The 15,517-nt window shown below is 42.1% G+C and overlaps 2 protein-coding genes across 3 annotated transcripts; one reads left to right on the top strand and one right to left on the bottom strand.

The window, feature by feature from the left end:
• Positions 1-3,071: 3,071 nt before the first annotated feature.
• si:ch211-114c12.5 (E3 ubiquitin-protein ligase TRIM39) lies at positions 3,072-8,702 on the top strand. 2 transcript variants are annotated; one of them, XM_013266462.3, is made up of 10 exons: positions 3,072-3,768; positions 4,446-4,492; positions 4,774-4,928; positions 5,013-5,111; positions 5,618-5,746; positions 5,906-6,028; positions 6,163-6,291; positions 6,953-7,031; positions 7,174-7,200; positions 7,301-8,702. In XM_013266462.3, the coding sequence occupies exons 2-10, from the start codon at positions 4,456-4,458 to the stop codon at positions 7,831-7,833; spliced, it is 1,311 nt and encodes a 436-aa protein (XP_013121916.1). In that variant the 5' UTR covers positions 3,072-3,768; positions 4,446-4,455; the 3' UTR covers positions 7,834-8,702. The 2 variants fall into 2 exon arrangements, with proteins under 2 accessions (XP_013121916.1, XP_005463898.2); XM_005463841.4 differs by having other exon boundaries at positions 3,075-3,768; positions 5,615-5,746.
• On the bottom strand, positions 8,277-15,143 carry LOC102076361 (natural killer cells antigen CD94). The gene is made up of 6 exons (XM_005463842.4): positions 15,033-15,143; positions 13,423-13,524; positions 11,658-11,777; positions 11,315-11,475; positions 9,633-9,757; positions 8,277-8,822 (listed from the first exon to the last, which is right to left on the bottom strand). The coding sequence occupies exons 1-6, from the start codon at positions 15,085-15,087 to the stop codon at positions 8,705-8,707; spliced, it is 681 nt and encodes a 226-aa protein (XP_005463899.1). The 5' UTR covers positions 15,088-15,143; the 3' UTR covers positions 8,277-8,704.
• Positions 15,144-15,517: the final 374 nt, after the last annotated feature.

Raw genomic sequence — 15,517 nt, 5'->3', positions numbered from 1 at the left:
TGAAAAACTCAGTGCAGGAACAAGGACCCCACTTTAAAAATCAAACCTGGACCAAGTATAACTGCACTGTAACTTTTATTCTTCTTCTCCTGGTTATTAAAAGTAATCCTCTCATGTTTTTTTGTAAGTCCTTCTCATATGCCTGTTTCATTTTGCACAGTGCAGTGAGATGTAACACTGATGAAGGGGAATAAAGGGCAGCGCGCTGATGATATATACAGGGAAGTATGTGATTCTGTGATGTTTCTGCGTGTAATGCTGAAGACATCCAGCTCTGCATGCCTTGAGTCATTTTCAGGGGAAGTTCCTATTTTTCTGCCTTTTCTGACACCATGCAATACCCTTCCAAATTACACCCGCTTGGGATGTTATCAGTCCAGTCACTGGATGTTATGGGCAGTAATCAGTAACTTCTTCTACTTCTTTTTCTTAAATAGAATTCATAACTTGCTGTTAAGCAAAAGGAAATAAAAGCAGAAAAACAAATCCCACATTATGTAAGATGTAGATGTAGAGCTGTAGTGTGTGGGGTTTTTTGTCTTTTCACTTCTAATAATTATTTATATAGCATCACAGAGTTACAAAGTGCTTCACATGAAGATTTACTTGAAAACATAAAAATAACAAAAATTATTAAATGAAACTAATATTGTCATTCCTGAAAGATGGTAATATACCAAGTCACTGAAATCTTTTAATAAGTGGGGCTGAAGGTTCTATGGTGTCTTTTGCATGTTGACGTCTCTCAAAGCACTGACGCCAACCTTACTGAACTTTTGTGGACTAATCTTAACAGCAGTGCCAGAAAACCAACCAATTTAAATGAACTCTACCAATTCAGCTAAAAACATTGGTTAAATATGCAGCTAGAATAAAGTCAGAAGCTTGTTGATGGCTAAAAGAAGCATCTGGTCGAGGTGCAACTTGCTAAGGAACATGTAACCAAATATTAGAGCCTGTGTGGATGAGAGAAAATCCAAAACAGATTGAAACATCCATCCATCCATACATCCATCTTCTTCCGCTTTATCCGGAGCCGGGTCGCGGGGGGCAGCAGCCTAAGCAGAGAAGCCCAGACTTCCCTCTCCCCAGCCACCTCCTCCAGCTTATCCGGGGGAACACCAAGGCGTTCCCAGGCCAGCCGAGAGATATAATCTCTCCAGCGTGTCCTGGGTCTGCCCCGGGGCTTCCTCCCGGTGGGACATGCCCGGAACACCTCACCCAGGAGGCGCCCAGGAGGCATCCTTGTCAGATGCCCGAACCACCTCAGCTGGCTCCTTTCGATGTGGAGGAGCAGCGGCTCTACTCTGAGCCCCTCGGATGGCTGAACTTCTCACCCTATCTCTAAGGGAGAGGTCAGCCACCCTTCGCAGGAAGCTCATTTCCGCCGCTTGTATCCGCGATCTCGTTCTTTCGGTCACTACCCACAGCTCGTGGCCATAGGTGAGGGTAGGGACGTAGATCGACCGGTAAATTGAGAGCTTCGCTTTTACACTCAGCTCCCTCTTCACCATGATGGACTGGTGCAGCGTCCACATCACTCGCGAACAAGACCCCGAGATACTTGAACTCCTCCACTTGGGGCAGGAAACTCATCCCCGACCCGGAGTGGGCACTCCACCCTTTTCCGGCTGAGAACCTTGGCCTCAGATTTGGAGGTGCTGATCCTCATTCCCGCTGCTTCACACTCGACTGCGAACCATTCCAGTGCGAGCTGGAGGCCATCACTCAATGAAGCCAACAGAACCACATCCGCAAAAAGCAGAGATGAGATTCTGAGGCCACCGAAGTGAAAGCCCTCCGCCACTTGGCTGCGCCTAGAAATCCTGTCCATAAAAATTATGAACAGAATCGGTGATAAAGGGCAGCCCTGGCGGAGCCCATCATCCACCGGGAACGAGTCCGACTTATTGCCGGCAATGCGAACCAAGCTCTTGCAACGGTTGTACAGGGATCGAATGGCCCGTGGCAATGGGCCAGACACCCCATACTCCCGCAGCACCTCCCACAGGACACCCCGAGGGACACGGTCGAATGCCTTCTCCAAGTCCACAAAACACATGTAGACTGGTTGGGCAAACTCCCATGCACCCTCAAGTATCCTTGAGAGGATAAAGAGCTGGTCCAGTGTTCCGTGACCAGGACGAAAACAGCATTGTTCCTCCTGTATCTGAGGTTCGACTAGCAGACGAACTCTCCTTTCCAGCACCCTGGCATAGACTTTGCCTGGGAGGCTGAGGAGTGTGATTCCCCTGTAGTTGGAACACACCCTCCGGTCCCCCTTCTTAAAGATGGGGACCACCACCCCGGTCTGCCAGTCCAGGGGTACTGCCTCTGATCTCCATGCAACATTGTAGAGGCGTGTCAACCAGGACAGCCCTACAACGTCCAGAGCCTTCAGGAACTCGGGGCGGACCTCATCAACACCAGGGGCTCTGCCACCAAAGAGTTGTTTAACTGCCTCAGTGACCTCGCCCCCGGAAATTGGCGGGTCATCCCCATCATCCCCAGACTCTGCTTCCTCCTTGGAATACATGTCAGTGGGATTAAGGAGGTCCTCGAAGTATTCCTACCACCGCCCGACAATTTTCTCAGTCGAAGTCAGCAGCGCTCCGCCAGCACTATACACAGTGCAGGTAGAGCACCTCTTTCCCCTCCTGAGACGCCTGACGGTTTGCCAGAATCTCTTCGAGGCAGTCCGAAAGTCTTTTTCCATGGCCTCTCCGAACTCCTCCCACACCTGAGTTTTTGCTTCAGCCACTGCCCGAGCCGCATTCCGTTTGGCCTGTCAATACCTGTCAGCTGCCTCCGAAGTCCCACAGGCTAACCAAGCCTGATAGGACTCCTTCTTCAGCCTGGTGGCTCCCTTCACCTCTGGTGTCCACCATTTGGTTCGGGGATTACCACCACAACAGGCACCAACCACCTTGCGGCCACAGCTCAATGCAGCAGCTTCGGCAATGGAGATCTCGCGGACTGGGGCCTCTGCTAGGTGTTCCCAGCACAGATTTGCACAGAAGTCCAATAACAAAACACCGCTCGGGTTCAGATCAGGGAGGCCGTTCCTCCCAATCACGCCCCTCCAGGTCTCGCTGTCGTTACCCACGTGAGCAGTCAATGCAGATTGAAACATGTGCATTTTAAAGTTATTAAAGATCTATGCTGGACAATCATTCCATCCTGGAAAAAGAACAGTGAGGACCATGATATTCATCCACATGATGAGTGTTACAGACAAGATGGGACCAATTACTGTAAACAAAGTGGAGCGTCATATATCTCCATTAGTGTAATATGTGTCAAGGCAAAGATAAGAGTTGCTAGGATTCAGTTTCGGTTACAGTCAAACTGAATCCAGTGGTGCAGTAAAAAGTAAAAATCCCATTTTTTTTACTGTTTGAAGAATCTTTATGTTTTATGATTTAGCTCACACAACTGAAGTTTATAAAGCACAGATACTGTAAATGACTCTTAACACTCCTATTGTATATACAGTTTACCAACAGCCACACAGAGTATCTGTCTCCCTCCCGGTCATAACCGGAAATTTACTGCAGTCATAAAAAGAAAAAATCACGCCATTATACCCTCACAGCGCCCTCGGTTATGGAGCTGCCAGGAAACTGACAAGGTTTCGTGTCAGGGGATTCTGCAAGCAGATTTCCTTGTCATAAAGTCCAAAGCTCAAACCGAGGGAGACACAAAAGGATTAGTCCAACAGCAGTGACTGTCCAGTCTTCGCCACCAGCAGAGCTGCACCACCGACAGGTATGACATAATAAGTTTGCGTATTAGTTTAGTGTGTCTCTTTATACCTGAGGTCTGTGGGATATGATTTAATTTCAAATATGAACCATTATTTTATTTTATGAATTCACTGGCAAACATAAGGCAGGTTTGTGTTTTAATTCTGTGGTGTGTCGCTTTTTTTGTTTGTTTGCTTGTTTTTTTCTTTTCTTTTTTTATTGCTTAATTTTCTTTTTACAGCTGTGTTTTATATCTAGCTTTAACTTTTTTCTATATTTATTAGTATTATTAATATTATTTTTTTTATTATTGATTCAAAGTAATTGTATTATTTTATATTTGATTATTTGTAATTCTGTATATCCATATATATTTAACCTCCTAAGACCCGAACTCTTTCATGGCGTGCATTTTTAATTTCTCTTTGCGGGGCAGATTGGGAGCTCATGAATGTAAAAACAAAGAATTAAATGATTTTTCTTTCTGAGAAAAATTAGATCCACATATGAGGACATTCGCTTTAAATTTCGATAGAACAGTGGCAGTATAATGTCCTGACGCCAGGTCCAAGGAAGATATAGTTTTAAAACTTGCAAATATATCTACATACATATATATGTGTGTGTGTGTGTGTGTTTGTTTAGTTCTATACTTTCATATTTTATCTTTTTCATGTGGCGTGTATTTTTTCTCCACAGTGAGGAAGCCATGATGGAAATGAAAAGTATCCTAAAACCCAAAAAAAGTAAGTCTTTTTCTTCCTTTGTGTTTCATAGTGACACTTAGCACACATTTCTTTCCCATCTGATAACTATCAGCCTTTGCGTGATGCGATACTGTGTGAACTGATACAGTATCTTAAATGTTTCCATTTGCCAGAGCCATAAATCTATCACTATAATTTACACAGCCTCTGCTGAAAAGCTTTTATCTAAAGCTTGTAATTCCTGCTGCTTTTCTTAGTTTGGAAAAGCACCATGACATTAAATGAGACTTAAAAGAGCTTTTTTTTTTTAACTCCTTCAGAGGTGAGCATGCTGCTCTCTGGGGAGGACGGCAGCGCCACCCAGAGCAGTTCCATCGGGGCCGTACGCTGGAACCTGCCCACCCATGATGAAAGCAGCCAGCCTCACAGCTCGGTCCCCAGCAGGCCCACCAACAGCCTCAATAAACAGTCACAGGTAAACCACACACTTCAAACTGCTTTTCCCTACAGTTAGTCAGTGTATGTTTGGGCTATTTGTGACCACCTCTGTCTCCTGCAGCAACAAACTCGCCAAAACGGCCTGAAAGATCTCCGCAGCCTGCAGGAGTGCGTGCAGTTTATCCAGCAGTGGAAGGAACAGGTGGATCAAGTGTGCAAGGTAGAAACTGGCAGACTTATATCAGTGTTGTTAATGAACCTAATCATAGGACTTGATTGTACACGTGGTTGATCATGTTCACTCAGCAGTTAAACTACAAATGTGTGAAGTGACCCACAGTCAAATTTTTCACCTTTCTAATGTGTCTTAGTATAGCCAGATTTAGAGTGCACAGACCAGATAAGGATCACAATGACAAAATATTTACTGTACACAAGAACTCTGTCACACAACAGCACTGAGTGTATGGATGCTGATAGCGCAGTTGTTCATTAACTCTTTATAGCTCACACCCTTCCCCTTATAGCATATGTAGGATGGGCGTTTCCTAAGATATACCATCCTTTAAACACCTGACACATGCCAAAGGTGAACCTCCACTATGTGACCCATGTAGTGCAGTTACAATTAGAAGACGCACTGTTTTTGTCAAGTAAATGCCAAAATCAGTTTGGTTTTTTTCAATCTCGACACACCACCTGACACAGTGTGATGTCTTTTAGCAGGAACCTCTGGATCCAGGAGAAGGCACCACGAAGGAAGCCCAGAGTTCACACGGGCGCAGCGAGCGCAGCCTCGAGGAGAGCAGGAAGCTGATCCTGCAGTGGGCAGATGAGCTCCACGATGTCGACAGGGTCAGTATTTACAGACGCCGATGTGAGATCAGACCAGATCAGATTGACCCTTCAAATAAAACTGAATTGAATTAAATTGAAAATCCTATTTTGATATACAAGGTGAAACGAAAACTGTTAAAATCTAACAATGTAGTGATTAATTCAATGTCCTTATAGCTCCTGAAGGAGACTCCCTGGGTATCTGACAGTCAAGAACACGAAACTAAAGACAAGGATGCCAAAGAGGTGGCACACATGAGGATCATGGAGTGGGCAAAGGAGCTGCAGGAGGCGAGCGAGGTGAGCAGGAGGTCACTAACCAGACACCGAACTTCAAATATGTTTTACTTTTATGTCATTTATGTTTTGGTTGGTGTCATGCTTTTCAAAGTAAATGGCGGCAAATCTGAAGCGAGCGTTTGTTTGTGTTGCAGCGTTGTGGCGTTCAGAGCGATGAGCTGGGTAAAGTGCTGCGCGCGCTGACTCTGAAGAAGAACCGGCTGGCCAGACTGATGCCTCTGCTGGAGTTCATCACCTGGTCCCTGCTCAAGGAAGGAAGCACGGTGAGAAACCTGAATCAGCCCTTAAAAACATCCTTTATGCAGAAACTCTGGCATAAATTGGAAAATGAGATGAGAACAATGGCAAGATGTAAGTTTGAGGTAAAAGATAAACATCTTAGAGGTTTGATAGCACACAAATAAACCAGTGTGTAATAAACCAGTTGTTCATTTCGAATGTCACGCAGGGCAGTCGTGGCCAGGTTGTGGGACAGCTTTATGCCATGTGTGATCTGAATGAACTCTGCTCCTTCATTGCCCGCATATATCAATGAAAGATCTCAGTGATTCAGTTTAACAACCCTAATCAGGCTCTGCTCTGATAGCACGCGTGTCAATGTCCCCCGTGAACGACGGGGCAGTCTGCAGATAAACTATCGCCACATTTACAGATGCTGGCGTGCTGTTTTATCACAGCTCTGATTGACTCTGGTGCCTTGCTTTACTTTATCAGTTTCAAATTAGGCTCAAATATTTCACCTGTCACTACTACTTGCAGGTTTTTGTGCAGAGCCATGACCTTTGAGGCTCTATCTATCTAATTATGTATGCACTGACTAACATGGCATAGGTTACCCAGTCATAAGGAAATAGAAAGCAAAGGAATATAAAGTGAGTTGAGTTTCATGAGTATGAGTTTCATTTTTATGTTTTTCCTTATCAGAAAATCGTCCCACAGTTGTGGCTGCTGGCAAAGCAAAAGTCCTGGGAAGCAGGAGTTCCTCGATACATCCCCAACTCAGGTGTGAATTTTAAAACTTGCACAAAAAAAAGCTTTTATTGTGAATAATGATTCCAATGCTTAGAACAATTTGTGGACTATTTTAAGAGCCAAACTCATCTCTCCGGCAACTATAATAACTCTCTCTTCATCTGTGTTTTCAGTTTGGGGCTGGATCTGCAGCGCAGCAGGTAACAACAGCCTCAGCTTTATCGCCATCCCAGAAATCAACCGACAAACACCAAAGAACATGTGGTTTAATGAGCTTTTTTATTTCTTTTCTTCCAACAGCTGATGTGATTCTTGACCCCATGACCAACCACCCATGGCTGCTGCTTTCAGATGACAAGCGTAAAGTCCAGGAGTCCCACGTAGCGTTAGAGCAGCTTCAAAGCTCCCAGCGCTTCGACGACTGGCCCTGCGTGCTTGGCAGCGATGGCTTCAGCAGCGGCCGCCACTACTGGGAGGTGGACATAGCCAACAACGGCTACTGGCGCGTGGGCGTGACCACCGCTGACTCCGAGCGGCACGGGAAGTTCACCATGATGCCAAAGAAGGGCTACTGGGTGCTGTGGCGCAGCACGCACAAATTCTACGCCTGCAGCAAGCCAGAAAAGGAGCTCCCCCTCAGCCTCGTGCCCAGGCGCATGGGGGTCTACTTGGACTACGAAGAAGGGCAGATCTCCTTCTACAACGCTGAAACCAAGTTCCACATCTACACCTTCACTGGAACCTTCAGAGAGAAAATGTACCCTCTGTTCGCCCCATTGGATGGACGCACACTTATGACAATCATCCCGCCAAACAACATCTCAGGGAAATGAGAGATGGAAAATCTCACTGGACTTTAATTTGACTCAACCCTGTGAGGTCTAAGTCCCTAATTAGTGATAATTAGGGATTTTTTTTTGGCTTTAAAAAAGTGTCTTTTCTTGGCAACCAGGCAACTGAGATCTGTCAAGAAGCTATTGCTTCTTGTATTTTTCCGAAGCATACATAGGGTTAGGGTTGACTGTTGTCATAGCTGCTCAGACCTCACAGGGTTGAAAAGAAAAGAAAAACCCAGAATATGCATTAAAAGTATAAAAGTAGGTCATTATAGAAATTAAAAGTGTGTGTTCTCACTTTCAAAACAAAATATTTAAAAGGTAATTTTGCGAAGTTTGTCTTAAATATTCATCTAAAAAAAAAGAAAGAAAAAAACCATTTAAAATATTTAAAACTCAAAAAACTGAGCTTTAAAAAAAGCTATAAGCTACAACGCTAATGATGTTTATAGCAGGAAGACTTTATTGATATTTTCAGTCATAGCAAATATTTCAGGACAATTCAGGTTTTGCAGTTACAAGCAGAAACTGCAGAACTGGGTAAATAGAAATAGAAAGATTTATTTTAAAAGACTGCAATTTAAAGAATAAGCTAACTCTGTCCAAAACTGAAGGCAACGGCTGACACATGTTGCTTGTTTTTTTCGATATTTTGCCTCTTCATACATGAATGCACTTTATAATGCACTTTCAGATGGCAATAAATGTTTCATATGGCTAACTTAAAATCTTTTATTCCTGTCCCTTTCGGCTTCCTTTCCTAAGATTGGTAGATTTCAGAGTTGTAAACAGCATTTTGTTTACCTTTTGTGTCATGCCAAACTGACATTGTAAGTAAACTGTGTGTAAAATAAATTTTAATTGTGTGTCAGTACTCCTTCTTACAAGCCCACGGTCCGTACTCTTCACAGTCAGCGGCGAACAGACTCGCGCCTCCCCTCAGGTCTGCGCAGTCCCTGTGATCAGCATCCCACTCCACCATCACCCTTTGAAACACACAGTGGGAGTGAAAACTCAGTGTTTAAAGCAAGCAGTACATGACAATAAACCTCAATAAAAAAATATAAACTGTAAATATGTTACATAAATAAACATATGTACAGTCACGTTAAACAAAAAGCTGATGTCATTTTGTGTGTGTTTGCCTTTGAATATGTGTGTCATGTGTATGTGTATATTGTTTGTTATAATATTGCAATAAAGATTAACTTAACCTTAAACGTTTCTGTTTGTGTTTTCATTTTTTGATTGTGTTCTAATTTTATGTGCCTGTATATTAGATAGAGAGATAGATCATTTTTCATTTAATAAATACATTTTTGTGGCTAAAACAGGCAGAATACTACTAATATTTGTTATATTCTAAAACATATTTCTGCAGTTATTGGGCATATCTCGGGAGCAGCCTTCTCATCATTGCATTTACACTACCACGGTCATCGGGAGGGCCGACAGTGTACAGGCCACCGACATGGCCTACTCCCGCCACTAGAGGACTCTGGAGTCAGACAAAAAGCCTCGAGCAGCTTCCACCCACAGGCAGACTTGGCATGTCGCCCCTGCTGCCTGTTAATCCCTCAGTGCAAATAACCATGACTGTTTTGCATTTGCAATCGTTGCACCAGGCAAAAGTGTTCTGCAAATCCAGTTTTTAATATGAAGACTTTGTAACTGATTTATAATTTTTTTTTAATTTTTACTCCTTGCACTTTTACTTTTAATTCTTCCAAAAATGAGTTCTTTAATTATACTGTATTATTTTATTGTTTTTATTTTGTTGTTGTGATATGACTTACTGCATGTAGTGCTGGACGGCCCTCCCGTCGCCCCACAGCCACTGACCCTCCTGCTTGGCATCTGTCAGTCCCACCCACAGGAAAGGAATCTGGGGGAACTTCGTCATCACTTCTTGAATGAAATCCTGTGGTGAAAGCAACATTCACTCTCATTTTACATCATCGAGCACAAACAGCCGACTTTGAACTAAAGTGAGCCTGCGCAGCGACACGCCCCTTTCTGTAAGAGTACAGTTAAACCACACACTGAATCCCTCAGTTAACTTCATACGAAAAAGTCATTTTTTCAACAGCATGTCTCAGTTTTTCTACACGATAAAGAAATGCTTCTATGTTAAATGGAAGAAATTTATCAGCACGACTCTTTCAGACTAAATTGTAAGCAATAAATGTGTAAAATTACAGAAAAATAAACTGTCCCAGACTGTCCTGTAATAAATAAATAATTTTAAAAAATTGTTCGCTTTTTCTTTGCTTTCTTTCTTTTTTTTTAACTGCATGGACCTACTGTAAAATTAAAAAATTTCTATTGCAGACAGAGAAATGTTCATCTATTACTTAATTAACTTTAGTGTAGTATGAATGACCTCTGGGAATTTTATCAGTAGAAAATGCTGTAAAAACAGTAAGAAATGTATAAAACATATAAAATCTGTGCCTTTCTTGACATTTTCCAAAGCCAACCAATGGGCTGGAGTCCTTTGCGGGCTCATTCTGGCCCCCAGGCTGTATGTTTGACTACGGAAATTATTTCCACAGAAATAAAGACAAGTGCTGGTACAGAAAGCTGGCATCCACCCAGGTTGGGCCATTACTGGTTTAGCACCAGTTCTACACTGGTTACTTAACTTCCTTGAGAAGAAAGTCAAGGTGGACAGAAGCTGCAGGATACATCTGTGAATTTCTTGTGGGAGTCCTTAGCAAAGTTTCAATTTTCGTTTAGCAATTTTTTTGTTTTCTTTTGTTTTTTTGGAACTTCTTTTTTATGTATGTTTCTCATGTGCAGTCATGCATCTTATTATAATTCAATGAAAATAAAACTAGTATATGCACAGGTATGAGAGGCTTGAAGGAGTTACTAGTCCATGATCTCTCTTGGCATCACACCAATGTGAAAGTGTAAAGTTCCAAAGCTGGAATCACTGACATCACAGCAAATTCACCCAGTACAACTCAGACTCTACAGGCCTCAGTTGGCATATTAAATGTTAAAATTTATGAAAACACAATTAGAAAAGATGGAACAAGTGTGGCTTGTTTGGAAGGGATTGCGTCTGAACAAAGTGCACAGTGGAGGAGGGGTAATGATTTGGGCTTGTTTCGCAGCCACATGACCTGGGGACGCTGCAGTCACTGGGTCGACCATGAACTCCTCCCAAAGTATTTGAAAGTCAAATTTGAGGCCATCTGTGTGACAGTAAAACTAAACTGGGCCATGCAACAGGACAATGATCCCAGGCAAAGGAAAGAATCAAGGTGTTGCAATGGCCCAGTCAGAGTCCAGACCTCAACCTGATTTAAATGCTGTGTATAAAAAAATGCTTACAAATCTCAACCAACTGAAGCAACGCTGTGAAGAAGAGTGGGCCAAACTTCCTCAGCAGCTTAAAGTGGTTCTGATACGTAAAACCTCAGGACTGTACGTGTGTGTGCTTCACATGACTTGTGCAGGGTGCACTTACCATCTCTGCAGAGTCTTCGATTACAATAAGGCTGCTGTTGTACTGCCGGCAGAACTCGGCACTTTCATTCCATCGACGATTTTCCTGCAGTCCGACTGAGAAGAAATAGCAACGACCCATCCACCACAGCCATTTTTCAGGGCACAAACTGCACCTTGAGTCTCCACACATAAGAGAAAGAAACGCTGATTTAAGTGTCAGATAAAATCCTGTGAGAAGTGGAGCCCCGCAGCTTTCACCACTCTGCGTGTGAAGCATGTCACAAATGTAACCAGAAACATGCTGTGATGCAGTGCTGTGGCAGCTCACCTGCGTTCACTGTGTTTGAGATCATGTAAATCACCTTGAGTGACAGTGTGAAGCATCAGGTTCACATCACGATGCTGTTTCTGGCACTGCTGCAGTTGCTCCAGCAGTTCACGCTTTAACGTCTGACTTCCTTCTGGTGCTGCTGTCAATATGACTGACATATAAAATTATAAAGATAAGAGCTGAGCACTGAAGGTCCACTACAGGCAAAAAAAATAAACATCATGTCTTCCAGATGATTTGGACACTATAGCTCCATGTGTTACCTTTTTCTCATTTATATTGAAAGCTAAAAAGCAGATTATGATTACTTTTGCTGTTTTAAGCTACTTTAAATGCTGAGAAAGACAGATTTAATCATACTATAACCAATTGTCTTCAAATAAATTAACATAGATGCATTTTTAATATTTATTCTTCACATTTGGAGGAATTTTGAAGGGATAAATATGGAAGTGGAAACTGTGGGTTCACAGAGACAAAAACAAACAGCAGAAAATAATAGATTAAGTATGTTATATATTATGTTCTGGCAGGTTATACCCTCTGCGGGGTTCTCAAGCACCCCAAAGTTCCATCATTGCACCCCTAAAAATAACCATAATAATCATAGTAATAATAATGTGTTTTAGTCTTATTTTCTGATGTTGTCTTCAATTGTTGTATTTTGCCGTCTTGTGTACTGGAGACTCTTTACCTGAAATATAGCAAAACTGCAAATGCTTCTTACAGTGAGGGGGCACTGGTGTGACTTATAAAGTGTCTGCTTATGTATGTTTGATTATTTAGGCTAAATGTCTGGAAATTATCAGCTAATTTTAGATTTCAAAGCCATCAGTCTGCTGCCATAGCTGCTAGCCAAGGAGGTGGTGTTCTTTATTATTTTAGTGTTTTATTTCCAGTTCAGTGGATTAGCAACCGTAATAATAACAACATTAATTATTATTATATAATTATGTTATTATATAAATGCAGTGTGTTTGCTTGTGGTTGTCAGAGCGAAGAAGGAGCAAAGTTAAGTGGAAAAAAATACTTGCTGAAAAATAAAAAAGTTAAATTAAATGGTTTTAGATATTTTTTATGGATGCTATGTGCGCTTTACAGCACTCAAAAACTGTTAGCACACACAGCAGTGTGTTTGCTCCCTTCCTGATTTCCTCTTTTTTTGTATGTTTGTCACACTTAAATGTTTCAGATCATCAAAAACATTTAAATATTAGACGAAGTCAACACACGTAAACACTTCTTCACGCGTGGACATGTAGGCCTGGACACTCCCCCTCCCTTAATCATAAACACCTTTATTTAGAAACTTTGTTGCATTTTGAATTTCCTTCTGTTATCTTGCTCTAGTGTTTGAACATGGTGTATGATCTGAAGCATTAAACTGTGACTAACATTTAACAAAAAAAGAGGAAATCAGGAAGGGAACATTTAGCCTAAATGCTCAAACATACATAAGTAGACACTTTTTCACACCACTGTGTTTGAAACAGAACGTGTTGATATGAAATGTGGCATTTTACACGATTCTCCAGATCTATTCTCCACTGGGGTACATGATGATGCTCTGTGCTGAGTCTGCAGAATAAAGGGAGGATTTGTGTGAACTCTGTATGTATGAACTACTTTCAGTTTGCTTGTTGTCCAGGTACATGGAGCAGCATCTTTAATGATAATTTCAAGGCACTGTATGCACAAGCTTATGAGGAAAGGTTTGATCCTGGAATCTCCCCAATTGTTTACAGATTAAATAATTCATGCATGTATTACTTATATGCACGCACATTTAGACTCACCAAATACAATGAAAGACAATAGGAGTCCTGCGATCAGGGTTAATGCTGCTATAGCAACAGCAACTCCAACTGTTAGATGACAAAATTGACAGGATCCTGCACCTGTAATGATAAAAGTTCAATGAACTGGTTCTTCTTTAGCCTACCCGAGCACTCAAAGCGCTTTCTACAACTGACCTCATTCACCCATTCAAACAGACACTTTTATCTATGCTCTTTCTGCGTAAGTGCTTTCTATCCAACATTCGCACACATTCACACCCCAGTGGATGGATTAAAGAGCAACTCGGGGTTAGTATTTAAGGCCATTAGGCTGAAAATAAACATATATTAAAAATAGGCCTAAGAAAGAGATAACGAAAACCAAATCAGCAATCTGAGAAGGGACACGCTGACCAGCACAACAACACCAAAAGACCTCAAAGACCACAGAAAATAGCTGAAGTGCACAATCATAGAATTATTTTTGTGGTTAAGAAAAACAACCTGACAACATCTAACAAAGGCACGGACACTGTCAAGCAGGTAGAACCGTCCCTGACAAACCACTGGTTACACTGAAGAACAAGAAAGCCAGATTACACTTTGCCACAAAGCATCTAAAAGAGTCTGAAACCAAGATGCACCTGTATCATACTGAGGGGAAGAGATAAAGTATGGAGAAAGAGGTAAACAGCTTGTGATCTAAAGCATACCATATTATCTCTCAGACATGGTGGAGGTAGTATTATGGCCTGGGCATCTATGGCTGTGGGACTGGCTCACTAGTATTTATTGATGATGTGACTGCTGATAGAAGCAGCAGGGCTGTACTCTCTGCTCAGATTCAGCCAAACCTGATCAGACAGTGCTCCACGGGGCAAATGGATCAAAGCATATAGTGCAAGAGCAACCCAAGAACTTCTCAAGGCAAAAAACGTGACATTCTTCAATGAGCTATCTGTCACGATCAACAGAGCGTGCTTTACAGTTACTTGTTACTAAAGACAAAACTGAATGCAGCTGCAGTGAAGGCCTGGTGGGCACACTCAAGGGAGGAAACACAGTGTTGGGTGGTGTTGATGGGCTTGAAACTTCAGGCAGTCAGTGACCGTTTGATCACCCAAATACTAAAAACAATCCATAACTGTAAAATTATGTTAGTTTGTCCAGTGAATTTGGAGCCACTCTAAATGAGGGACTGCGTATAAAAATGTCGGATGTTCTTAAAAATGAAAACACTTTTTAAACCCCTTCAATTAAAGGTGAAAGTCTACACTTAAGGTACGTGTTGTTTGATTTAAAATCCCTAGAGAAGAAACAGAAAAACGGCTCTTTGTCCAAAATATCATGGGCCTGTCAGTCGATGAATGCATTGGGAGCGTGGAGGCAAAAATACAGCAAAGGAAGAAACTGAAATTCTGTTTCAATCACAAACAGAAGGTTTTATATTAGTTTTAAAGAACTTAAATCATGAAAGGATGCAACATAGAGAGAAATGTGCCTCTGATCACACCGAGGCCCATCTCCTTCTCAGAAACAAAGAAACATATCATTTTTATTTTCAATATTAACTCATCAGAAGTGTCCTGTTTTAAAGCCTTTCCTTTAATTGATTTTTTTAAACTAACCTGCAAGTGTTTCCCTCTTAGCTTCATCTTCTCCGTGTCCTTGTGAAGACTCCATTGCTGCTGCTCGATTGTGGTTTTGCTTCAGCAGTTTCGAAAGCTTTTTTGGCTCACGTTTTCTTCTCTCTGCTGCTTCTTTTTTTTTCACATTTACATGCTTTTTTAAAAAAAAAATGTGATCACTCCACCCCTTCCTCATATTGCAGTGTGCTTTCTTACTCTGGAGCGTTAAAGTTGTTACCGACACACTGCAGAGGAAGCTGTGCAGAGAATAACTGCTTAAACGCAGCGTGACTTAAGTGTTAACAGGGACCAGCTCACACCCTGGAAGTGTTATAGATGTTACATATGCAGGCACAGAGGCACCGCAGACATTTAGCTTTGTGCTTGGTTTTATGGTACTTGACCTCATAAAACTGCAGTATGTTCGAGGGCATCAGGTCCTCGCTGTTGACGTATTTGTTGTTCAAAAACTGAGCAACAAGAGT

Source organism: Oreochromis niloticus, linkage group LG3 (assembly GCF_001858045.2).
Source record: "Oreochromis niloticus isolate F11D_XX linkage group LG3, O_niloticus_UMD_NMBU, whole genome shotgun sequence".
Taxonomy (NCBI): Eukaryota; Metazoa; Chordata; class Actinopteri; order Cichliformes; family Cichlidae; genus Oreochromis; species Oreochromis niloticus.
The sequence above is the reverse complement of the archived record's forward strand: the minus strand, read 5'-3'. Positions and strand labels throughout refer to the sequence as shown.